Below are 26,224 nucleotides of genomic sequence, written 5' to 3' on the forward strand. Positions count from 1 at the left end.
GAAAGATCTGGAGGAGGTAACACCTAAGCAGAGTCTTAAAGGATGAGTAGTAGTTAGCCAAATGAGGAAGGCAGGAATTTCCAGAAGAAATAGCAGGAGCAAAGGTACAGAGGTAACAACATGTATGTGCAGGCATAGGAAAGGACACACAAACTCGAGAGTTTGTGGCAGAGAATGGCAAGAGATGACACTAAAAAGGTAGGCAGAAGCCGTGTCGTGGAAAGCCCTGCATGGCAATGGGAGAAATATCCCCAAAACAAACAAGTAAAGAAGCAATACTTTCCCTAACATACCTTCTATCTTAAACTTATGCCTCTAAACCTTCAGAGTTGTTAGAAGCTTTTCTACTGTGTAACGGGCAGGGAAGATTGCTGCTTGTTTTCTCTGCTTACCACCTACCCGTGGGATGGATAGGTTCCTATTCTCTTTCCTTTCCCATGGTTACCGTCTGTTTCCAGGGCACCATGTAAACAGAACTGTGATAGGGGACTTTGATAGTTTGATAAATGCTATTAGATTTGCTTTTCAGCTCCTTCTTTCATAAAGAGGTTTATAAATCCCCTCCCTCTTCTCTCTTCTATGTTGGAGACAGGCTAATGTTTTAGCCTTTAGATCACACCAGTAGTATATAATAGTAATACTAATAGTATATAATACTAATACACATGCACACACACGTGTACACACACACACACACACACACACACAATCAGCCTGTGCCATGTTTAAAACAAGATTAGATGAAACCTATTGATTTTTTTTTCCTTACTACCTTCCCACTTCCCTCGTGGACTTTCCTCTACCTTACCTGCTCATCTTCCCCAGGGCATATTTCTACTGCAAATGGAAAATTCATGTCGGTCAGCAGAGAACAAAGGAACTGCACACAGGACACAGAATTTGGCTTTCGGCTGGCTCCTCTGTGTGCGGCGATTTGTACTTTTTCCTAGAACCGCCACCATCTTTTCCCTCGTCAGATCGAGTTTAAATCCTTTGACTTTCTGGTGAAAAGGTGCTGCACTGGTAAACAGCATTATAATAATTCTTTCCTCCCTGGCCAAGCTGGGATGTTTCCTCATAGTTTACTTTATAGGCCTCACCTTTCTTGCAAACTGGAGTCCTTTGTTAGGGTTAGAATTTCCCATAAACCTGCTCAATAATTTGTTTTTGTTTGGCCTCTTTGAAATAGCACACAAAGCAATCCCTGTAAAGGGCAGTGCTGTCCTGAAGGCTGCAAAAGGTGCCTGAGACATAGGCTCAAAGTTGATCTTTTCAGGCAGAGCCAGCTGAGTAATCTTATCTCAACTGGCTGCTTTTCAAGGTGCCCAATTCCGGAGCTCTCCCTCTGGGAGCAGCATTTGCCCCAGGGGATCAAGTGCTTTCTAGTGAGGGGCAAAACTTTAGGAAATCCCAGAGCCCAGGACAGTACAGTCTGTTCAGGAGAAACTTGGGGAACAGAACGAACCTCCCGGACCATGCCCTCCCCACCTGCAGCACCAGTGGAGATCAGCACTTGGCTCCAGGACAGAGACCAGACTAATAGAAGAGGTTAGGAGGAAGCTGGGAAGCCGGGAAAGGAGACGAGGTTGCGAAGGCACCTGCGCGGCTCTGAGTCAAAGGCTGTCAGTCATCTCGGCTCAGACTGCTCCGCTCTTTCACAGCCCAGCCCTTTCCTGGGGCCGGGGCTAGGGATTGCTACATGCCAGCTTACCTGGGGAAAAACCAGAGCCTCACTTTAGTCCCTTCCGGTAATTGACACGACAGGGCGCCCGGGCGGGGGAGGGGGGAGCTTCCCTCCATAAATGGTCCCACCCCTGGGCAAGGTGGCTCACTCTGGCAGGTAGCAACGGGGGAGTGTGCACCTGCCACCAGTCAAGCCCAGCCAGACTGCGAGACAGGCGGAGCGAGCCCAGGGAGTGAGTGAACCATGGACAAGTTGAAATGCCTGAGCTTCTTCAAGTGCAGAGGGAAGGAGGTAGGGGTCTGGGAGCTGTGGGGGGTGTGGAGGACCTGGGAAGGGAAAACTGAAGGGGAGGCAAGTCTCTGTTTTTGGTTTCTGCAGCTGTTCCTTGTTTTCCACTTTTCTGTTTAACTGACTTCAAGTGTGCCTGAGATGCCCCCATAAAGTGGAGGAAAAATCAATCAGCTCTTACTCTGGTAGCTAGAAGACTTAGGGTCACCTCATCCTCTGCCTTGGGTGTGCCCACAAACTTCTGTTTTCTGTCCCTCTCCGGACTGTGTCCACATGCTGGTGAGAAATGAGAAAATGCACTGTCCTCATCTGACCTGAGGAACCCTCCCTTCTCCTCTGAAGTGGAGAGAGTGCTGCTCCACCTGGTGGGACAGGAGAGTTTGCCTCTGAATATTATTCTGTGGCTTTCAGAAAAGCACTGATTTTACTCCGGAAAGAAATGAAACTTCCCTGACAACACCAAACATCGAAACTATCAGCTTATAGGAAAAACAATCTATGACTTTTCTCTCTGTAGTAGCTATACTCGATCCTTCTTAAAGATCTCCAATTTTAAGAGTGTTAATTTTACATCTTTAAGACTTGCATATTTGAAACCTTATTTGCTCACCTTCATTTGCCCTTCATGCTGAGTGCCGCATGTAACCTTCCCGCCAAAATTTGTAAGATCTAACCTAAAGAAGTAGTGAAAATACCCACCTAGAGCTTTTTGCATTTCAAGGGGTAAATGCTGTAAAGTAAAAGCAGCCATCAGCAGAAATCTCCCCACTTTCAGAAAGGGTTCCCTGGCTACTTTCAAGGTTCATTATCTCTCAGTGCCTCTCTCTCTCTCTGGATTTGTGAAATTAAGCTTCTGCAGAATTTTTAATAGTAGAAAGATAAGCTGTTGATATTTTCCCTTTTCCAGAAAGTGACGGCTTCATCTGAGAATTTCCATGTTGGTGAAAATGATGAGAATCAGGACCGTGGTAACTGGTCCAAAAAATCGGATTACCTTCTATCTATGGTTGGATATGCAGTGGGATTGGGGAATGTGTGGAGGTTCCCGTATTTGACCTACAACAATGGCGGAGGTATTTACCACCCCCCACTCCCGATTTATTTCCCCTCCAATTTTAGCTGGGGTGCTATATGGTCTCTCATTTTAAGAACTGAGTAAAGGTATATGATAGTATAGATTAGTAGGAGGATGGGAAGTGAGCAGACTGCATTTATTATTAGACTGAGTTTCTGGCTCAAGTTGGGAAGCTGGCTTCACAAAATCCTCAAATATAAACTTGATACAAGTTGTGTATTTAGCACTTCTGAGTTGATTTGAGATTCCATGTAACCTTTAACCATGTATACACGTTCCTGTGATAATCCATTTAGATTCAAGTTGTGTTTTGCTTAATTTATAGCTGAATCTGAGCAAATGGCAGGGAATTCTAGTTCTAATAAGAAGCTCAAATAAATTGTTTGCTTAAATAAAATAAGGCATTGCATTTTGGAAATTTAAGTGTGGAAGGAGTTGATTAAAAAGTAATTAAAGGTTTAGTACTTTAAGCTGCAATATTCAGTTACATGTATTCCAAATTGGGTTGACCATCTAGAAGGTCCTTCTAAAATGCAGTAGAATTTAGTTCAAGGCCAGGTGTTTAATTTCTGCAAATAATACTGTTTATACCTCATAGATTACTAAGGAAGACTCAATTAGAACAAGGAGAAAAAATAACTGAGGTGACACACAGAAGGAAACAAAATGAATTGCACAATCCTCTAGTAATGTCGAAACAACTTTTCACTTACACCATATTTTATTTACTTGTAATTATAGGTTCTGTTAGAAGTGTAGAAGTGACATACCCTTATATTTCATAATTGGGTACCAGTGAAACTGTGCCACTGTAATTATTTTGCTGGGTACAATAGGATTTTGTGTGGTGATATTTCAATCTCATATTCCTTGTTAATTGGTTGCATTAAAGCATTCATTCTGGCCTTCAGAGACTTAAGAAAGGAGCTCTGTTTAGCAAACACTCTAAGTCTTGGTGCCATTAATTACCCTATTTAGAGCTTATGATGTTGAATCATGGGTTTGGTATAAGTTTGAGTTGGAAGATGAGTCAGGAATCAATCTTTTTGGTGTCTGTGTCCTAAGGTCCAGCGTAGTAAAGAGAAGCATTCGGGCTCCTTTCCAGCCTGTTGTGTTCAGGTTTAGAGTAAGAAATTCCTTGTGACTTGACGTCACACATAGGCCCAGTACTTGCTATCAATTTCCAGGAACTGTATTAAAACAGGTTTAATAGAGATTTTTAGACTTAGCCAAAACAAAGTGGCATTATTTATCATATGCTATTACCTCTTTCACCATTTCCTCTAAAAATTAATATATCACATCAGATCTCAGTTTTTAAAGATCACATCATTTGAGTAATGGCTGATCTAGGCTCTCTCAGTTGCTTCTTTCTCTTTTGCTCAAGGGTAGAAAAGGAACAGGAAGTTCAAATTTGTCAAATGTTAATAGATCAGATTTAAAAATACAGTCAGGTTTGAAAGACTGTTGCTAAAATCTGGACTCATTTTTCTCTGTAGATGCTTTTTAACAGTTTATGAGAAGTCTCAGACTACCTTAGGGTCTAGGTCAGCAGTATTAACAATTTGTGAACACACAGAATATTAATAATTTACCAGTTATGGTAGTTATTAATAATGAAACAATATAATGGATGAAAAGCCATATATAACACTGAGGAAAAACCTTTTTTGTGTATCTAAAAACCTATTTACACTGGGCTAGGGAAACTTTGCTTATCGTTGTATTTAAACAGAGATATTTTGTCTTTTTCTTCCTATTTATCATGGGTAGGAATTAAACTTCTATTAGTCATAGTAATGATGGTTTGTACATTGCAACGTATATAAGAACGAATTTGTCCCTATGTTCTGGTGACTAGTGACTTGTATGAAACAAGTACTTTATTATCTTCTTCCTTTTACTAGTATATATTTTGAGGGTTGGAAAAATGTAGTTTCCCAGGTATGATGTTACAGTATCATAATGGGAAAAACACATAAGGAAGAAAGATAACATGGCTAAGTGAATGAAATATACATAATTTAAAGCCCATTTTTATTCACTGATCCCCACATTTTCTTATAAAACTTTGTTAAGACTCCTAGAATACTTGATCAATAAATTTAATATTGTGTCCCGGCTTCTACCTAGAGTCTGGTCAAAGTTCTAATGAGCAATTTCATGTCCCTAAAGTGGGCAGAAAACAAAGTAAAATAATAAAAAATTTAAAACAAAAACCAAAAGGGGGTCTGGATAATCTAAATGTAGGAGAATTAATCCTTATGAAATTGAAAGCTGATTCTTAATGCATCTCAAAGGTTCGGGTTTTTCTACCAAAATCATCAATTTCTTAATATTGAGTGAAGACCCTTATGACTATTTCGAGAATAAGGAACTTAACTGCATTAACTTGCACTCCGAACCACCTGTAACATTTACACCCTAACTCTTAAAAACAGATCATTTATTTTTAAAGGAGAAGGGAGGGAAACTAACTTTGAACATGTACTATGTGCCTGCCCATTTTGCCAAGTGTTTTCATATATGCTCTGTAATGAAACCCTTACCACAAACTGATGAGTTGCATTGTTCTTCCCATTTATGAGGATCCCAAGGTTGAGAGGTTGGGTAAGTTGCCCTAGGTCATATAACTAGTATATAGTGGAGCCACGATATAAACCGAGGTATATCTGGCTCCAAAGTCTGTGATCGTTCAACTTCTCTGGCTCGCTTTTTATGGGCTATTGTTTTTAATAATCATGACAAGCTCATTAGGTCATACTAGCATCGCCGTTTCATGGATGAGGAACCCAAGGTTTAGAGAATCAACTACTTTCTCACAGACAGTGGTAAATTTGGAGCCTAAACCCAGTACTCCCTGACTCCACTATATCAGAATGCTTTCAAAATGTTATGCTGGTTGTCAACACGCCATCAAGATTTTGGAATATAACAGTGCTTTGTTTTGCGTTTTCTAGGTGCCTTCTTGATACCTTATGCGATTATGCTAGCATTGGCTGGTTTACCTTTATTCTTCCTAGAGTGTTCACTGGGACAATTTGCTAGCTTAGGTCCAGTTTCAGTGTGGAGAATTCTTCCATTGTTTCAAGGTTGGTATTAAAATGTTTTCCTTACTGTAGTTATTGGTCCATTCCTGCATATAGCTGTCCTCATTATGTGGACAAAAAGTATTTAAAATTTGGACATGTTAAAGGCAAAGAGGCATACATTGCTTTTCTGAATATTTGCCACTGTTGAATTTAGAACTCAAATGTTAATTTGTGTATCTGTCTATCTTGGGCTGCAGATGTAGGGGTTAGGAAGAATATGAGAGAGGGTTGTAATGGTGTCATTATAGTCTTACTTTCACCTTTTTTTTTTATTTGGGGGGGGAGGTAATTCGGTTTGTTTATTTAAGTTTTTTGATGGAGGTACTGGGGATAGAATCCAGGACCTCATGCATGCTAAGCATGCGCTCTACCACTGAGCTATACCCTCCCCCCTTTCTTATTTTCACCTTTTAAATTCTCTTGGCACAGTCCTGTGCATCAACTTTATAGCTCTGGCTTTTTTCTACTTCCTATGCAATCTTCGTCTTCTTGCTTTTGCATATCTTTTACAATGCCTCATTCAGAAAAGTTGAAGGGCAGGTCATTATTTTTTCTTGGATGCCCCTAATGGAATAGGACAGTAGGAAAGTTAGAAAAAAATGCTTTGATTGTTATTAAACATCAAACAGCCTTTCTGTTGGAAGATTAGATATCATTTTGGTATGTGCTAGCTGCTGAAAACTATTTGTAAAAGCTTCAATGCAACATCAAAAAAGAAATTTATAGCGAGGTGAAGAGAATATTGTGCTGGAATATTAAGGAAGCTACCTCAAAAGCTAGTCTGAAGTGTAGGAGTTCTATTCAGTATGCTAAACTGCATTTTGGAACTACTGAGTTAAAGAAACTTGGGAAGTTGAAATTCGGACTGTTACTGAATTATTGAATTTTCTTTATATGCACTTGTAGAAGTGGTGTGCACTATCTTTTTAGGACATCCATTCAGAGACTTTATCTTCTACTTGTCAAAATGTTGGTTTATAGACGAAGATGTAAGTATTGGTCAGTGAGTCTATAGGATATGAGCTTTGAATAGTTTGTTTTTGTTCTTTTTTGTTTTATTAAGAATAGTACTCACGCTGACAAGAATTTACAGCTTGGGGTGGGGGAGGGTAGTAGTTCAGTGGTAGAGCGTATGCTTAGAGTTCTTCCTCATGTGAAATTCAGTGGTTTAACACAGGACTTCTGCCCTTGGTCTTAGTACCTTTTCTGATCAACTAAAAAACTGTCTCAGAAAGCTGACTATCAAAATAATTTTAATTTGGAAAAGAAAGCTACTCAGACAGTACTACTGCCTCTCCCCCACCCCCATAAAAGAGAAAAAGTTGTTTGAAACAGTTTTCTCATTTTAAAATAGGTTTTGGGGAAATTGAGATGCAGCTTTATGAATTAGCAAAAGAAAATTCACTTTGTTTTAATTGTTCTCTTCCAGGTGTGGGGATTACAATGGTCCTGATATCCATTTTTGTGACAATCTATTACAATGTCATAATAGCCTACAGTCTTTACTACATGTTTGCTTCATTCCAAAGTGAGCTGCCGTGGAAACACTGTTCTGATTGGGCAGATGAAAACTGTAGCAGAACGCCGATAGGTAAAATTCATTTATTTATTAAAAAAATATTGTTAACTCTGTATCATTCTTTTGTATTTTCCAATAAGATTAAAAGTTTAAATCACTTTTTAAACCAATTTAGGTGCAATTTTAAGTGAGCCATAGGTTACTGATGAAAGCTGAATAAAGCACATGTAACCTGAAAATTGATTAATGCCATATATTCATTTCTGAGGGCAGTCAGTAAGGCTAAACCACTGCTAGGAGTCTTTCTTGCAGGCTGAAGTTGTGGGCAGGGGAAAAGGAAGAAAACTGGGAAAGTGATAAGAGAGAAAAACACTGTTTATGATAGTAACAGTGTTTCAGGAGATGGTGAGTGTTGTCATGCATAGCAGAGGATAACGTGATAGAGATTTAACAGTTCTTTGGAATTTAAAGATGTCATTTATCTATCTAGGTTCAGTAAGTCCACATATTAAAAAGTTCCTTAGACCACTAAGTCCCAACTGAAATGGCTGTTATTCTATAGCTGTTACTATAAATATAATCACAGTTTAAAAGGGCAGATATTTTCATACTCAACCCCAGCTTAGTGGTGGAGAACACTGAAGATACTCAACGTGTATGGCTTGTGGCATCAGTAAGATTTCTACTCCACCTTCACCAAGTAACAATTTAGGCAATACTTTGAATATTTCACCATTAAAACATTTTTCTCCCAGGAAATTACTCTTCTCAAACTCAGTATGTGTCTGTGTGTGTGTATTCTTTTTTTTTATTTTCAGTAACACATTGTAATGTGAGTATAAACATGACTGAAATCATCCAAATGAATAAAAGCTGGGTAGATGCCAACAATTTTACCTGCCTCAATGGAAGTGAAATTTCTCAGCCAGGGCAGCTTCCCAGTGAACAATACTGGAAGTAAGTACAGTAAATTATCTATGTCTTTAGCAGATGTTATTACAAGTTTTTATAAAGAACAACAAGCTATTGATCAGCTCTTTTCTTAACTCATATAAGTAGAAAAAAAAGGGGAATCAGAGCAAATTATACTTCATTTGGCTCAGATGCTTACCTATCCTGGGTGAGTAGTAGTAGCCTGCAAAATTAGCTCATACTACAGATTGCCATTTATAAACTAGTTATTAAATGGGCACAATGTAGCAATGATGCTTTATATAGTACTTATTGGCTATAAGTTAGGGCATTGCTTAGAAGAAAAAAAATTCAGATTTTAGACTACAATGAGCAAATTCTAGTAAGGAACAGTTGGGTGATGAGTAATATTTGGGGCAAAATTGCAGCTATTTAAGACTGCAATTCTTCGTTATCCACTTTGCTTATAATTGTCATTATATGGTAAAAATAGATGTTTTGGGTTATATTTGGGTTATATATATAATTATATATATTATATATATAATATATATATTTTGGGTTATTAATTTTAAATGATCTCTCTTACTGCATACCTACTCTTTAACTTTACCTAACTTCTCTACTGCTGTCATGAGCTCTTCCTCATCTACGTGGTATTGCTCTTTGTGACCCTTTTAAAATTTGGATCTTGAAATGTTCCAAACATCTAGCTAAAAATTAAAATCCTCAATCCATATATGTCCCTAGTGGAAATCATGAAATTTTAGAGAAAGCCTTTGAAAAAGATATACATAATGGGGCCATTTAGGTTTGATGATAACTACAAGTATGATGAAGTATAGTGTAATTTTGAATGTTTTCTCCATCATTTTAACTTGAGGAAAAAAATACTATAACGAGTAAAATGAAATAATCTGATGTAAGGTTAATTTCTTTCCATAGAGGAGCTCTGAAATATTAGGGGAAAATCGTAGCTAAAGGAATCAGTGGATCTTTTATTCTAGGGTTTGGAAAACTTTGTGGATTGGCTCGCAGTTAACCAGAAAGTTCAAAGCCTGGTTTTTCACTGAACTATTTTTGCTCCTCCATACAAATGTATCAATAAAAGGCTCACATGACATTGATGTATTAATAAGATAAAATACTCATGAAGCTTCCCCCTGGATGAAAGATATTACAAAATTCAATGTATTAAGACAAGTGATTGTGTGTTCATCAAAGGGCTTCTGTGTTTTCAGTAAAGTTGCGCTCCAGCGGTCAAATGGAATGGATGATACTGGAGTCATTGTGTGGTATTTAGCACTTTGTCTTCTTCTGGCTTGGCTCATAGTTGGAGCAGCACTATTTAAAGGAATCAAGTCTTCTGGCAAGGTAATTTAGAAAACAGATTAGATAGTGATGTAGCGGTTTTCCAATTTCGTTGTGGTTCCATGCCGAGCACTTACCAAATGCATGTTTTTTTTCTATAATGGGAACATTCAAATGTGTGAAAAGCTTTCTAAGTAGGCAGTTTCGCTCTAAGAAAACGCATAAGAACACTGCTATTATTAAAAATGAAACAAAACAAGCAAAAATTGGTATGAGATTCATGCAGTTACTCTAAACTTGGACCCTTCTAGCTAATACAGCATTCTGAAGCTTGGGAGTATATTTTTAAAAATTTCTGTCCTACTAGATAAATAAGCATTTTGAATAGAATTATATATTGCAATGTTTGGTTTGGAAAGCCTCGATCCTTGTTATATATGTTCTATAGGGTAGTAGTGTTAGGATTCCCCTAGTTGGAGAGAGAAGGAAAAAAAACCAACTATACCACTGTTCTCTCCAAACTTGCCAAAATTGACTCAGAACCCTCTCTCAGTAGAGAGTCCTTTCTGAAAAAATTTCCCACTTCATTGTTTTATTTTTTTTTAACTTTCAGAGAGCACTGTGACAATTTCAGAGAACATGAAATTTTCTCTGTGAGCAAGTGAATATGTATGTGTTTGTAACTACCAGAGTGAAATTTCCTTAAAAACAGAAGACAGAAATAACTGTGGATACTCTTTTGTATTCCTGGTACAATATCTAGCGCATTCAGCTAATGTTAAATTATAATGAGACATGCTGTTAGATCACAAAAATACTGTGAACATCACAAAGTCAGTGGAAACTTTTCAAAATAATGTTGCAGTTGTGCATTTTTGGAACCCTTGGTTCCTTTTTGATATTAATACTGAAAGAATCCATTAAAGGCCATTTACCCAGGCAATTAATTTTTATTGGTCTCTGGGTGACTTATTTAAATTGTTTCCTTGGGCATGTTATCAAACATAGGACATCTATGGAGCAAAGAAATCCTCCCCATTAATGAAAAGTGAGCCTCAAAGGCAGTCGGCTCATCTGAAACCATGTGTTTTCAGGACACACGCAGTCCTCAGGTGTATATATGTGTGCTAGCAAAGTCTCTAAATGGTAGCTTGAAGGATAGTGTCCAGTATTCACTTTAATCAACTTTCATGGGATTTGGACACCTACTAGGAGAGTATTTTTCTTCTCCTTGGAGACTGAGTATATACTAATCATTGCAGGGTTTAAAATCATTTCCCTTCCTACTTCAATGTAGTAATTTACCAAGAGATGATATTCAGTCCCCTCATTTATTAGGATACATCTAGGAAAGCACTCCACCTAGATTCCAGGCTACCTCTGCTGATGTAGTGTGTATTTACAAGAACCTGGGAAATACTGCTTCATACACCAGAATGTTTTGAAAGTGGGTCATTTGAGAGTGATGAGAACAGAAAGAGGAAATTCTGTCAACATGGGTATTGGTGTTATCAGACTTATTAAGAACCTAATGAAATCTTCGATACTTTATTTTACTCACTTCAGCTGGCTAATAACTTAAATTTGTATACAATTTTACACCATGATTTAAAACAATAACTTATTAACTTTTGGTCATTCTTCTTGGTAGGTGGTATATTTTACAGCTATTTTCCCCTATGTTGTCTTACTCATCCTGTTGATCAGAGGGGCAACTCTGGATGGTGCATCAAAAGGCATTTCTTACTACATAGGAGCACAGTCAAATTTTACAAAACTTAGGGAAGCTCAGGTAAGACAACTTGGATTTTAAATTATCTGAGGCGGTAAACCTTAAAAGCCAAAACTGAAAATCTCTGATTTGCAATTAAGAGTGTCATAATGTAGCAGAGCTTCAAAAGAATATGCAGTTAGATTTATTAATGTTTCTGTCCACGAGGATGTCTGATTTAGCTATTTAACATGACACTAATGCTCTCTTAGGAAGTAAGATAATCATTTGCAGCAATAGAATTTTAAAAGTCATTTTCTTCAAGCTAGTTCTATTTGACCAAAAAGATTTGGGGCTTATTAATCTGAAAAAGAATATTTCATGCAGGAACACCTACAAATTGATACCTAGGACTATGTGACTTATCGGAGAAACTCACGGTAGATTTAAAGATTACTGCTCATGGTTTAATGGTCTAATATACATTTTAATTGTCTTCAGAAGTTAGTATCCCAAAAGTAAGGATGAATTTTACCTAATTGATTATGAAGTTAAAACATAACTTTGAAATAGATGAAGCATTCCAGAAACAAAACTGTTACTTGTACCAGACCCATTAACATGTGCCTAAAAATATGAATTGGGCAGCCCTCTTTTAACACTAGTCCATCTCCAGATAATGGTTGTGTGTATCACAGACACATAAAATCTTTTACAATTTTGACTGCAGAGAGCATTACCAGTAAGTGTATTCTATTGATACAGCCTCATGTCACATTCTTGACACACATTAGGCTTCTGGTCAGGTAAAGCTCCACAATATTATATTGAAATCAAGAAACACTATATTGTCTACCATTCTAGTAGTCCTAACCAAAATGGATATTAGTTTTAGTTTGCTATGATATTCTTTGTGGAACTCATGCTAATTTCCAGCAATTGCTATTTTATAAATACAATCCAGATATTTACTTATTTGTTGTAGAACTTCTCTGGGAAGCAAGTCAACTGGATCAGTTTTTAGTCATGCAAATCCATCCATTACCTTTTTGAGAATTGACATGTCAATCTCTGGCCTTTGATTACCTTCCTTCTGTCCAAATAATTTTTACTCATTAATTAGCCACAAAACCCTATGAACTTTTTATTACTTATGTGTTGGAGATTAACACATTCTGATGTGTCCACAGGCCCCCTGTTTATTTCTTCATTTATCTTGGGCCTCACATCTTTTAACCTTGTTTGTTAATCTCTTCCCAACTCGACCATTTTGGATGACGGATAAGAAACAAATAAAATGGAAGCTGGGATTCAGCGTCTTCTCTCTGTTAGGTTATTAAACAAGATGAAATATGTTAATGTACTTTGAAATGGTCAACTGTTATATAAATATGAGCACCCAATTATTTCAATTATTGCTGTTATATAATACCATATTATTATAGATGCAACATTTTTCCCTAAGAAGTGGACCCTCTATTTTCTTTAAACCTCGTAACTTTGAGTACAGTTGAAAAGCCCCTTTGATATTCCTTTAAGTGGCTCTTACAAGCCTCAGATCACCTGGGCTTTATAGATCCATGAAACTATCCTGAAAATTTTATATGACTGTTTTATATTGGTCTGTTTCGGTGTCTCTGATCTTTAAAACATCAGAGCTAAGCCTAAAGCTCCTTATGAAACATACAGCTTAATCCTCCTACCTCCCCACCCAACACAAACACTACCCTACTCCTTCTTTGGGTTTGCTGGCAATGAGAATTTTTTTCCTTCGATATTTTTTATTCCTCTCCAATCCATACTCTAAGCGTGCAATCATAAGTAAACATCTTTTCCTTTTCTTTGAATATTTAACTCTATTGAGATCTCTAGGCAAGTAGAGAACCATACAAATTTGTAGCTAGAGGGGTCTCCAGTGTTTATTTTACTAACTCCCCCATTTTATAGTGATGAAGTTGAGACCCAAGAAGTTTCACATTTAAATTTACACAGCCAGTTTGTGCATCTTGAATTAAGATTTCCTAATCCCTAAACTAATAATCTTATATACAGCTATGAGATTTGTAGATATAGAGAGTCTAACTATGTTTGGAATTTCACTTCACTTTCATTTGCAGCTTGGGTACATCATATGCAGTAGCATTCTTACACAACCCAGACCTGCCACACCACCTCCAGCCCCCTGCGAACTCACATATGCATACCTAACGTATCAAGTCAAAGCAGCTGAGAGACCAACATAAGCATGTTGTTCATCTCTTAATATGTACAACTGCCTAAGAAATAAGAGCATTTTATTTCTAACATGATTTTGTTATATATAAGTGAAGTAACTATGATCTAGCTGTCTATCCTTCTACCCATCCATCCATCGATCCACCCATTTTTTTTCTTACTGGCTTCCTGCCATTATAAAAGCAATTATAATGTAACAATAATCTAACATCAAGCTGTATTCTGAAGACATAGTAAATATTTATTTTACTCGTAACAACTTTAGTTCTATTGAAATCAGAAATAGATTGCATACCTTTCAGGGAGACAATTATTGTTTGTAACTTCCATAAAAGAAACTATCAATTTGTGATTATTTTCCATAAAAACAATAATAGCTACCACTGAGTATCCTGCTAATTGCTTTATATGTGTTAAATCTCCTTTAATTCTCACATCATTCCTAGGACACTTATCATTATTACTAGTATCATCATCATCATCTCCATTTTAGAGATGATGAAACAGATTTAAAGATGTTAAATACACTGAAGTCAAAAAGAGCAAGAGGTATTGGATTTAAACTTCATTCTTTTTGACTCCAGAGCTAGAACTGTTAATCAACATGTTACATGGCCTGCTTCCACTGACCAGTCCCGTGTTTAGATGGACTTAAAATACACTTTTGCCTACATATATGCCAGCCCTATTATTTGAAGTCTTCATAATTAGATTTTTTTCTTTGGGGTCATGTTACATCTACAGAATTCACTATTAAAATGGATTTACCTAGGCTAGTTTCTAAGGTAGACTACTGTCTTTTAGCAAAGACACAGGAGGGGTAAATTGTGAAAGGGGGGAATAATAAGGGAGGGCCAGATTAGATGAGGAGTGTGGGGGCTTCTTAAAGAGATGGGGCCAGCTACAGGAGGCTCTAATCAAAACATGGAATGAGGGAATTGGATGCCTAAATGTATCATCATTCTTCAAAAATTGCCTAGTACTAGCCTTGTTAAGAATTAATATTTTTTGTCCCTAAATTGGTAAGTGGAGGAAATTCCAATCAAATTCCCAGCAGGTTTCCATGGATATTGAAAATTGATTCTAAAATTTATATAGAAGGGGAAAAGACAAAAAAAAAAGTTTTTTGAAGAAGTGAGAAAGACTTGTCCTATCAGAGATGAAACAATATTATAATGCTATAGTTAATAAAATAATGTGGTGTTACATAGGTATGGACATACAGACCTGTGGAACAGAACAGTAATCTCAGAAACAGATTCATGAACATATGGAACTTGATACGTGGCAGATGTGGGGATGGACTATCCAACTGATATAACTGATATCCAAATGATATAATTGATAATATCAGTTATCCTCAGACGACTGATATTCCATTTAGAAAAAAATGTATTGGGATTTCTAATTTAATATGCATAATAACAAGTTCAGGTTAATTGAAAACTTAATATAAGCAAAACTTTAAATCTTTTCAAAGAAAATATAGGATAGTATCTGTATGACCTTGGGCTAAGGATTCTTTTTTTAAGTCAGAGTAAACAAGGACAGTGCATAAAAGCAAAGATCGATACTTTCAGCTACATTAAATCAACAACAAAATCTTTGGCTCATCAAAGGACGCGATGTTAAGAGGTGAAAAAAATAAGCCACAAATTGGGAGAAAAAATTTAACACATATAACACAGAAAGGATTAGAATCCAAACTACATAAAGAATTCCTACAGATCAAATAAGACAAATAACTCAAACAAAAAAACTGGCCAAGATATAAACAGGAATGTCACAGAATAAAACTATGGGATATAAACACATAAAAATCATGTGAAACCCTCATAAGTAATTAAGGTAATCAAAACTGTCATTTCACAGCCACTAGTTTGGACCATATGAAAAATTCTAACCAATGTTGGCAAGGATGTGGGTGAAAGGGAACTCTCATACCAGCTAGTAGGAGTGCAAAGGGATACAACCACTTTGGAGAATCATTTGGCAATATTAAGTAAAAGAGAAGATGCATATACTCTCTGACATCACAGTTCCACAATTATGAATGAGGAGACATGTGCAAGGATATGCACAAGTACATCATTTCTAACAGCAAAATACTGAACAACCTAAAGGGCCAGCAACAGGATAAAGGATAAACTGTAGTATACACAATGGGGGCAACACAGCAATGGAAAAAATGTTCCAACCTACTTACATTTAATTTAATCATATGAATTTGCCTATATTCTTTCATTTTTTGACTTATAAAATTGAAATTTCATATGATAAGATAAATCTCATGCAATAGTCAATGGAAAAAGGCAGGTTGTATAAGTTTTCATGCATTAAGAAAACTTTTGTATAAAATTCAAGACATGCAAAGCTAAATGCCAGATTGTTTAGGTTTACTTATTTACATAGTTAAAAAATATACAGAAAATTTTAAAAAATGATAAATATAGAAGTCAGGATAGCAGTTACCACTGGAGACTGGAAGGGTGATATGGTCAGGAAAGGGCACATAGAGGCTTTAAAAGACTGGTGACATTTTAAGCTGAGTAGGGGGTAGCTGGGTGTTTATTTTGTTCTTAGAATACTTATTCATTTGTATATATGAAATATTTTATACGCATAAAAAATTAAGAGTGTATGTTTTTAAATATTAAATTATTTTCTCTTATAGGTATGGAAGGATGCTGCCACACAGATATTTTACTCTCTTTCGGTGGCTTGGGGTGGCTTAGTTGCTCTATCATCTTATAATAAGTTCAATAACAACTGCTTCTCAGATGCCATTGTAGTTTGTTTGACAAACTGCCTCACTAGTGTGTTCGCTGGATTTGCTATTTTTTCTATACTGGGACACATGGCTCATATATCTGGAAAAGAAGTCTCTCAAGTTGTGAAGTCAGGTATGTAATGCTATACATTATTAACTTTGATCAATTAAACATAGCTCATTTAAGAAACACCGATTATTTTATAGCAATCGAAATACTCAAGATTTAGGGTATTGCACTTTCTCATTTCATCTTATATGATTTGTTTTAATGATATAATTCTTAGATGATCTGAGAAACAAGGCTATATTATAGAACAACTGTTTAAGTTTTTTCCCAAATTTTGTTTAGCCCTTAATGTTTTTTCCCAAATAATGTTTAGTCCTTACTGCACAATTACAAGTATCAGGCATCATGCTAAGCACTTTACATTCATCACCTTCATTTAATTTGTGTGTGTGTATGTATACCTATATATGTATATGTGTATTAATATGTATATATGAATATATGAGAGACAGTATACATAAAAGTTAATCTGTGTACAATTACAGTATTGGGTCTGAATTTTTAAAACACACAAATATCATAATAGATAAGAAACCCAACTGACTTTGAGTGTACACCTGTGTCCAGCTTTAGAGAAATCTAATCAATGAACTTCCTAACTTTAAAGGCATTGACTCGGGATGCTTAACTATCTGACTAAAGATTCTTAGTAACAGAATTCGAGGGTTCTCTTAAGTAGGAATTCCTTTTTAAATTTCTATTTACAGTTAGTGTCATTTGATGAGACTGATGAATGAGAATAGAATGTTAGGACAAGAAAGGCCTTTGGAGACCATCTAGTGTCCAGCTCACTTACAGAGGAGTGGACTGATGTACAGAAATGTTGTATCTTGCAGAAGATCAAATAATTAGGAAGTGACAGAGCCTAGGATAGAAGCTAATTCTCCTGACTCATGGGTCAGTCCTCCAGGAGGTTGGAGAGACTTAAAATACTTAAAACTAAGTATCATATAAAATTCTTCAAAAAGCATCTTTAAACGTAACATACGTCAAATAGAAAATAAGATTGAATTTATAGTTTCATTACATACAATTTTGCAGGTATCTATATACTAATTAAAACTGCACTAAAATTATACCCCTTATCTTGTAATAACCTATAATGGAGTATAATCTGCGAAAATACTGAATTACTATGCTGTACACCTGAAACTAACATAATATTGCAAATCAACTGTACTTCAATAAAAAATAAAATGGCACTACATGGCTATGAAATGTATAGTGAAAAAAATAAATAAAATGGCATTACATATAGTGATTCTGAATAAACATCTGGACAGACAGTTGAAGACTAAAAAGTTAGTTCGTAAGCTTATCTTTCTTGATAGTGTAATTCTTTTAGAGTTTCTAGGCTAAGATAAGGTAACCTAATTTAGGTTTCTGGAAGTTTAAGACAGTTGTTAATTCTTCATTAAAAAAATAAAATCAGTTAAACAAAATCATTGAAATACTTAAGGTTTCTTATGTGAGAAATGTACAATTTACAAAATTTCTCTCACTAGCTTAGTTCATGTCACATGTTCACATGATCACACCATAGAACACCCTAGCCAAATATTTTCAAAAGTGCAAGTGAAACAGTTGCTAAAGAATGTATATTATGGATTGGGTTGCCAAATTAAAATGCGATTTTTCTAGTATCTTATTTTGAAAATGTCCAAATATGTGAATTTTTCTGGCAACTAATTTAAGTTGAAATGCCATTCATTTTTCTTAGGTTTTGATTTGGCATTCATTGCTTATCCAGAAGCTCTAGCCCAACTACCAGGTGGACCGTTTTGGTCCATATTATTTTTCTTCATGCTTTTGACTTTGGGTCTCGACTCTCAGTTTGCTTCCATTGGTAAGTAATGTTAACATATCCCTCTTATATTTTACTCATGTTTCCTCTACTTAAAAACATCCTTTTCTTACCCTTGTTGCCTCCTTTAGCTTTTACTCTCAGAATGATCTTTCTGAAAATTCTTTTTAACTTAAATTTTAAATATGGAAAAATACAAAACACTCATGTATCAGATACCCAAAAGGAACAGTCATTAATATTTTGTATTTACTTCAGGTATTTTTTAGAAAAATAAGCTGTTATAGATAAATTTGAAGTCCTCTATATTTCTTTCCTTAATACAATTCACATTTCTTCCTTGAAGCAACTGTCACCAAGGATTATGTATGTTATTCAGTCCATGTTTGTATACATTTTATATGTATCCATAAATAACATAAATTTTAAAAATTTCACAGAAATGTGAAATTTCATAGCATACATATCATTCTGAGTTGTTTTTACATGTATTATGAAATCCATGTTGCTACACAAATAGCTCCAGTTAATTCACAATCTGTTGCCATAATGATAAGCATTTGGATTATTTTCAAATTTTAAAAATGACACACACTGCTGGAATGATTATTACTGCACATGGTTCTATGTACACACAGAGATTTTCCCTAGGGTACACACCTAGAAATTCTGAAACAGTTTTCATCATATCACAGTTACATAAAATATTTTAATAGTTTACAGGATAAAGTTCAGCCTCCTATAGTTGACTTTCTAGTTGATTCCAAAAATTTCAAACATGTTTCTTAATCCTTTTACTCATACATCCTTCTACTTTTAACCAGTACCCTCTTTCATGAACACATTTATTTCTTAAACCTAGAAGGCCTTTCTGGCTCCATGTTATTTATTCAAATATTCAGCTTATTTAAAAGTTCTACTAGATTTTTCCTTTCAAAAACTACTTCAGTCCTTAGGGACCCGCTACCTTATAAATTGCTACCCACAAAACCCCTTATAAAACAGTCTAAAAACAACAAATAGAGCTGCATTTGATTTTTATCCGAACTGACAAGTGGTGACCGCCAAGAGAAAGGACCCTACAGATTTTTAAAAGAAAGGAGTAGGGCTGAGCATATATTCTCAACATGTATTTGTAAATTTGATTAATAGAAGTTTGTTTCTGTGATTAAAATTATTGGCAAATGAGTTGACATATAACATGCCATTTTTTTCCCTTCCAAAGAAACGATCACAACAACGATTCAAGATTTATTTCCCAAAGTGATGAAGAAAATGAGGGTTCCCATAACTTTGGGTTGCTGCTTGATTTTGTTTCTCCTTGGTCTCGTCTGTGTGACTCAGGTATTCTACAGTATTTTTTCATAGACAAAATATGAGTTGGAATGTACTTAATAATCTAAATGAGGAAACCAGGGTTTAAGAGAATGTTTAGTGACAAGTCCAAGTCTGACTTGGATCAAGGTTTTCTGAGTTTTAGCCCAGATTTTTTTCCCCATTATAACATAATTTCGATGGTAAGTATATTTTGCAGAGGGGGAAAAAGTCCAATAACGGACAATTTCCCCAATTACAGCAAAGTTAGACTTTGAACACAGACTGCATTTCTTGGCAGCTACTACGGAGCACATAGACATTGCATATCATTTTGATAATCAACTATTCTAAATGCTTATTTTTTCACAGTGACTCAGTAGAGAATGAAAGGTACATCCTTTTTGAGATATTTAAAGAAGTCATCCTTGTGTTTTCTGGCAGAGGTGAAACTAAGTAGCATATGTTAAAATCAAACTAATAAATTCAATTTGAATACCTCATCAATCATAAAAATAATTTAAAATATACTTAGGAGTAACTGATTTTTTTTTTTTTGGTAGGCTGGAATTTACTGGGTTAATCTGATTGACCATTTCTGTGCTGGATGGGGCATTTTGATTGCAGCTATACTGGAAATAGTAGGAATCATCTGGATTTATGGTAAATAGTGACTACAGAATTATCTACACATTTTATTAAGATGATTTAGTTTGATTCCTTTTCATTATGTTTACTATAATACTTAAGTATAATATATTGGGCAAAAACATATTATGAATAAAATGCAGTTAAAGGTATATGCTTCATTGCTGTAGTATAGGAAAATGTTTAGACCTTGAAAGACGATTTGGGGACAAAATGATTAATGAACAAAAATATGAGCAAGGGCGGAATGCATTCTTTGTTGTTGTTTTTAGGAGGGAACAGATTCATTGAAGACATAGAAATGATGATTGGAGCAAAAAGGTGGATATTCTGGCTATGGTGGAGAGCTTGCTGGTTTGTCATTACGCCTATCCTTTTGATTGTAAGTACTAATATGCCATGAATTTGCTATCAATAATGTATATTTAAACATTTCTGAGATAAACTTGAAAAATTCACATTGGATACAATAAAGGAAATTAATGTCATAAATTAGTGATTTTCAACTTTTGCTTCTTGACTGGTGCCTACTAGCTGCCTAAATTAAAATGCCTTTGTAGTAGTATTTTTGAGGCCATAGGGTTAAACATTTATCATTTGAGAAAATAAACAGGCTCCTATAGACCTAAAGGTCCTAGATACTTACAAATTATCAATAGGATAAACTTTTAAAAACCAGTCATTTGCTCATTCCCTAAAAAATATGCTGAGCCAATCTATAACGTTCTTAACCTCTCTGCTAGGTACAGAAAATACAAAGTTGCATAAAACCCACTCTCTGCCTTCAAGGAATTCAATCTTCTAATTGCTAAGAGACACTCAGATGTTAATGCGTATTTTTTCTTTTTCTGGGAAGTATTTTGTATCTGAAATTACTAAAAGAAACTCACCTGTGTCAATAGAGGCAACAGTTTATGTTAATAACTTGGTGCTATTTAGGAGCTGAGGGAAAGCCAAAGATGTCTTACTGGAGAAACATGACATATAGATGTGATATCTTTAACAGTTCAGAACAGTAAAAGGTTGAATTCCAAAATAAACACTTAAGCGATGGAGAATTACTATGGACTAGAGATAACGGTGGGGATGGGGCAGTGGCAAAGCTTTACAGAGGATGTGTTTTGATTCTCATTGCCTCCATTCTTCAAGTTTTCCAAGGAAAGACCATTAAATAATTTGACCTAGAGTCTGTTTTTAGAGGGTAAGTTTTATTAACATTATCAGGTCAGGTTCAAGTAGTGAGGAGTTGAGAAGTGGATGTGCTGAATTAAAATATTTGGATGCTCCATATTCTTGCTAGATGACTTTGACAGTGCTACTAAATACTGTTTTCCTTGAGAAGTCTCCATAATAAAATAAAACCCCTCATCAACTTAGAAGATCTAACTAGACTTTTTAGCCAGCTAATTTTCATTGATTACATAGATCTGACAACTGGATTTACTTTAAAATGCAAAGGTAGTAAATATTAAATGATATACATTATCATCTATTTTGTATAAAGTCATGAATATTAGACTCCACTATCCCTCATCTATTGTCTTGTAGTTATGTAAAATTACAGTAATTATGAAATAAACTTAAATAACGGTAACTAAAGGAATTAATCTATTTAATTCTAAAGTTAAACTTCATGATCTATAAAATTTGTACATTCTACATTCTCATTGATTCTAGTAAAACAAGGACAGGTAAATTTAGAGAAACTACTGGGTGATTTTGGGGTTTGTTCATTTTGTTTTGTTCGCTTTACAGGTCTCTAAATTAGTTTTTATGCTGCAACATTCTAGTAGATTTTTTAAAAACACATTTTTAAAAACTTGGCCTTAAATTGTTTTCATCTTTAAGATTCACTGTTTTACCCAAACATATATCGCGCTTGTTTTTTTCTCAATAGGAGGCTGGAAGTGAAGTGTGCTTTGGTACCAGCACCGTGTGAATGCACATGTTTTGGGTGTGGAGTAAGGGATGCTCTGTGTAGTGGGAAATAACAGAAATAACTGCTAAGCAAGGAGCAAAGCATGTTCACTAAAGTGTACTTTACAGTCTCCTTAAGTTAACTGATAGGCTGGCTAGCGTATAGCACAGAATAAAACCATGCTATTAAAAGTGAAAGTTAACAGAAAATTTCAGATATTATTTTACTTTCAATCTGATACATTTTATCATAAAGTATTTTACTGAAATACATGTTGTAGAAGTATTTGTAACATTTATAAATATGTGGAGGTGGTAACATTTATAAATATGTGGAGGTGGTAACTTTGGAAGAATCTATTCTAAGCCAAATACAAGTTATTTAGATTGGCTCACTGAGTATTGGTATCTTCTGGTTTGTTACCTGATTCTCTTAGTTGGCTTGAATGTCTTTTCATTTTAATTGCTTTTGATAAATTATTTCTAAGGAACAGAATCAATTTGCTAATAATTAGTGGAACTGAAATCATTAGTGCAATAAAATCTAATCTTTAGCATTGTCTTTTCATATTTTACTTTAATAGGCAATTTTGGTCTGGTCATTGGTGCAGTTTCATAGACCTGAGTATGCCAAAATTCCATACCCTGACTGGGCAGTTGCTCTAGGCTGGTGTATGATAATTTTCTGCATTATCTGGATTCCAATTATGGCTATCATAAAAATAATTCAAGCTAAAGGAAACATCTTTCAAGTAAGCACATTAATATTACTTATATTTTATATAAAGTACTTATGATCAAAATAAGGATTAATATGAGGTTATGAACATGAAATCAAATCATTCTTCCCTTTAGGCTACTTCTATAACCTGATACAATTATGTGCATAACGTTGTATTATGCTGGATATATATTTGTGTGTCTCCACGTACTAGATGAGAATCTGTAAGGGGGGGTCTTGTCTTGCTTGTTGCTGTACCCTCAGGCCCTATTAGAATGCTTAGCACATAAAGGCTATGGTATCTATACTTGAGTTGTACTGAGATGACAAAGCAAATGACCTTTTTTCTTTATAGCTGTATTTTCACCTTTAAAACCTCATCTAGTTGTAATACATACTGCAGTAGTATGTTAAAACTGGAAAAAGTCTGGTAAATTATCTTGAACCCAGCTGAGACCCTGGGTTATCCCTCTTTCATGGAGGCCTACCTAAGGGGATAGAGTTGATTATGACATCTCGCTAGGATAATGACAAGGCAGGCTCAGGAGTCAGATTTTAAATACACTTCCAAGGTATATATTGCTTTAGCGCCTCACCTGATTCTTACTATAAGGCCGGGATAGAAATGTCTGAGAACTCAGTGAAAGTACATTAAAGTGATGCTGTTGCTTGAATGGGGTCACGTACTTTCTTTTGAAATCATTTACATACTCAGCTATTTTGGCTTTGCAGGTAACACGATTCTAGTAACAATTAGTTAAATTTGAGTATCATTTGGTAGACAGTATATTAGGAATTTAGATGATCACTTTTTACTTTTTTATGGTTCTTATATCATTTTGATTAGCAAAGAGACTTAACACTCTAGAATGAAAATATAGTTTGATATTTGCTTGTTTATAGATTGCAGTATTTAAGATCTAAGATAAGCTTTTTCTTTTCTTTTCAGCGCTTTATAAGCTGCTGCAGACCAGCCTCTAACTGGGGGCCATACCTGGAACGACATCGTGGGGAAAGATACAAAGACATGGTAGATCCTAAAAAAGAGACTGACCATGAAATACCTACTGTTAGTGCCAGCGGAAAACCAGAATGAGTTCTCATCTTTAAAAATATGTGGTGACGTAATGTGATTGTTTTAGAATAGAGGGAATTTTTATTTATTTGTATGTCGAATAGAAAAATGTATATACTATGTTTATAATAGTATAATGAGCTTTTTTTCTCCATTTAAGCAGGAATGTAATATAAAAATGTGAAGCTACTACTATTTAGCAATGTGATTATTATATTTGTTTTAAGATTTTCTGTTAACACACACATAGCTGCCTCTATTTCATAATAACATTGTTGTAATTATTACCAGAATATTTTTTCTAATATATTGAAGGCTTTATTTTGAGCTGGTTTATTTAGAAAATAGTTATATTTTCTATTATACATGTTTTTAACTATTAGTTGCTTACATTTTCTTAGCATACAATCTTTCTTTTCCATAAAGCGGGGAGAATAAATCAATATATTGAAAAGAAAGCGTTAAAATTGAAAGCCTCACTTAATTAGAAATGTCATACATATATGGAAAAAATGGACTGTGTATATAATATAAGGACTGTAGTTTAATACTTTTGATTCAAATGTCTAAACACTTCATCTATTTATTGCTCACTTTTTCTGTGAACTTAGTGGTTATATTCTTTATTTACAAATAGTGAACTAACACAGAAAAATAAGGATTCTATGGCCAGTAAGTGATTAATATAGAAAATGGAACCTGGAAGCGTTGAGTATTTCTTTCCCCACACAATGTCTTCCTTAGGTTATATTTGGAAAAAAATACGACCCATCTAATTTCTACTATTTAACAAAGTTAAGAGTAGTTCATAATACACTCTGAAACCTAGGTTTAATTTCAAATAGAACATGGGAAAAATACTGACACAATGGCTTCAATCAAATCTAAGAGCTTATGATTGAAATGTATAGTCAATAGATCAAGTAGAATGATTTTGTCTTATTTGAATAAGTTACTACTTACAGGTGATAACTTATTTACACACTTAAAGGAGGTAAACTTGTCAAACTTGTCAAGAATGAGGGCAGCCAAATTAGAAAGTCCTATGTCCCAGTTTCCTTACAAATAATAATGAAAACATATTGTATCACCAGTAGATTTATACATTGATTATGTATCATTGACAATTCATTTAACATCACAGCCTAGCACGATGAACATTGCCTAAATATGTAAGAAACTTTTAGGTTATTCTTAAGTTTCTTAACCTGAGCTTCAGAGAATGTATGAAACTGATACTATATGTAATATTTTTCTATGTGTATGTGTGTATGCATTTTTCTAGGGAGAGAGTCCATAGTTTTCATCAGAATATCAAAAGAGATCTGTGACTCAAAAGTTTAAGAACTACATATACTACTACTGGTTTTTTGTTCTTGGCAAATGAGTAATAAAATAATTTTAAGCCTTAATTTCTTACACATTTTAAATTCTTTTTCCTCTTCCTTTTGATTGAAGATTAAAGGAGTAAGGGATTAAGGTGTTTCTTTAATTTATACTGGTAATTTATTGGGGGGGGCATGAAGACAGGTGTCTAGGTAAGCCTTTAATTGAATAATCTCAGTGAATTATGTATATATATGATGAACTTGTGTTAGATATTTTGAGGGCTTTCTTAGATGGTAGGTCAAATGCTTAGTGAATTTCAAAAGATTGTTAATTCCTCAATTATAATGGATGCTATAAAATATTACTTGAAATAGATGGCTAACTACAGCTTAGAAATACTTCTTCTTAATTTTAATCCATATTACTAAATTACCTGCATTCTACCATTGTATTTTGGTGCTATTTGAGATGTGGATTTTTTACTAAATAGAGAAATGCATGCAATTTTCTACAGGTGACTCACACTTCTAGTGAATAATATCTAGTTGATGGGGGCAGAGGTGGTGCTGGAAAAGAAATCCATTTCAAGAGCTGACTACAAAGAGTAATTAAGAGTTTGTGGGACTGTATTTACAAGTGTGTAACGCACAGATCTTAACAGAGTGCCTGGCACATTTTAAGGTGCTCAATGATAGAGCTTATTATTATTATCATACAGATTCAACAGTGGTGAGAAAGACTATTCTGCA

The 26,224-nt window shown here is 35.0% G+C and overlaps 1 protein-coding gene and 1 long non-coding RNA gene across 4 annotated transcripts in view; one reads left to right on the forward strand and one right to left on the reverse strand.

The window, feature by feature from the left end:
- LOC116661945 overlaps positions 1 to 26,224 on the reverse strand; it is an 82,956-nt gene that overhangs the window by 17,125 nt on the left and 39,607 nt on the right. The gene's annotated exons all lie outside the window — the stretch shown is intronic.
- Positions 1,765 to 25,558, forward strand: SLC6A14 (solute carrier family 6 member 14). The gene is made up of 14 exons (XM_006193846.2): positions 1,765 to 1,975; positions 2,880 to 3,045; positions 6,008 to 6,139; positions 7,569 to 7,730; positions 8,477 to 8,615; positions 9,812 to 9,944; positions 11,533 to 11,673; positions 16,502 to 16,730; positions 18,388 to 18,513; positions 19,697 to 19,815; positions 20,349 to 20,448; positions 20,706 to 20,815; positions 22,935 to 23,102; positions 24,021 to 25,558. The coding sequence occupies exons 1-14, from the start codon at positions 1,928 to 1,930 to the stop codon at positions 24,165 to 24,167; spliced, it is 1,920 nt and encodes a 639-aa protein (XP_006193908.1). The 5' UTR covers positions 1,765 to 1,927; the 3' UTR covers positions 24,168 to 25,558.

This window comes from Camelus ferus, chromosome X (assembly GCF_009834535.1).
Source record: "Camelus ferus isolate YT-003-E chromosome X, BCGSAC_Cfer_1.0, whole genome shotgun sequence".
NCBI classification, from domain to species: Eukaryota; Metazoa; Chordata; class Mammalia; order Artiodactyla; family Camelidae; genus Camelus; species Camelus ferus.

Excerpts from the sequence above, each read along its gene's own strand:
- SLC6A14 (XM_006193846.2), top strand. The coding sequence starts at position 1,928 with ATGGACAAGTTGAAATGCCTGAGCTTCTTCAAGTGCAGAGGGAAGGAG. Across the intron at positions 1,976-2,879 it reads TCAAGTGCAGAGGGAAGGAG|AAAGTGACGGCTTCATCTGA; the intron begins GTAGGGGTCTGG and ends TCCCTTTTCCAG. Across the intron at positions 20,816-22,934 it reads TTACGCCTATCCTTTTGATT|GCAATTTTGGTCTGGTCATT; the intron begins GTAAGTACTAAT and ends TTACTTTAATAG.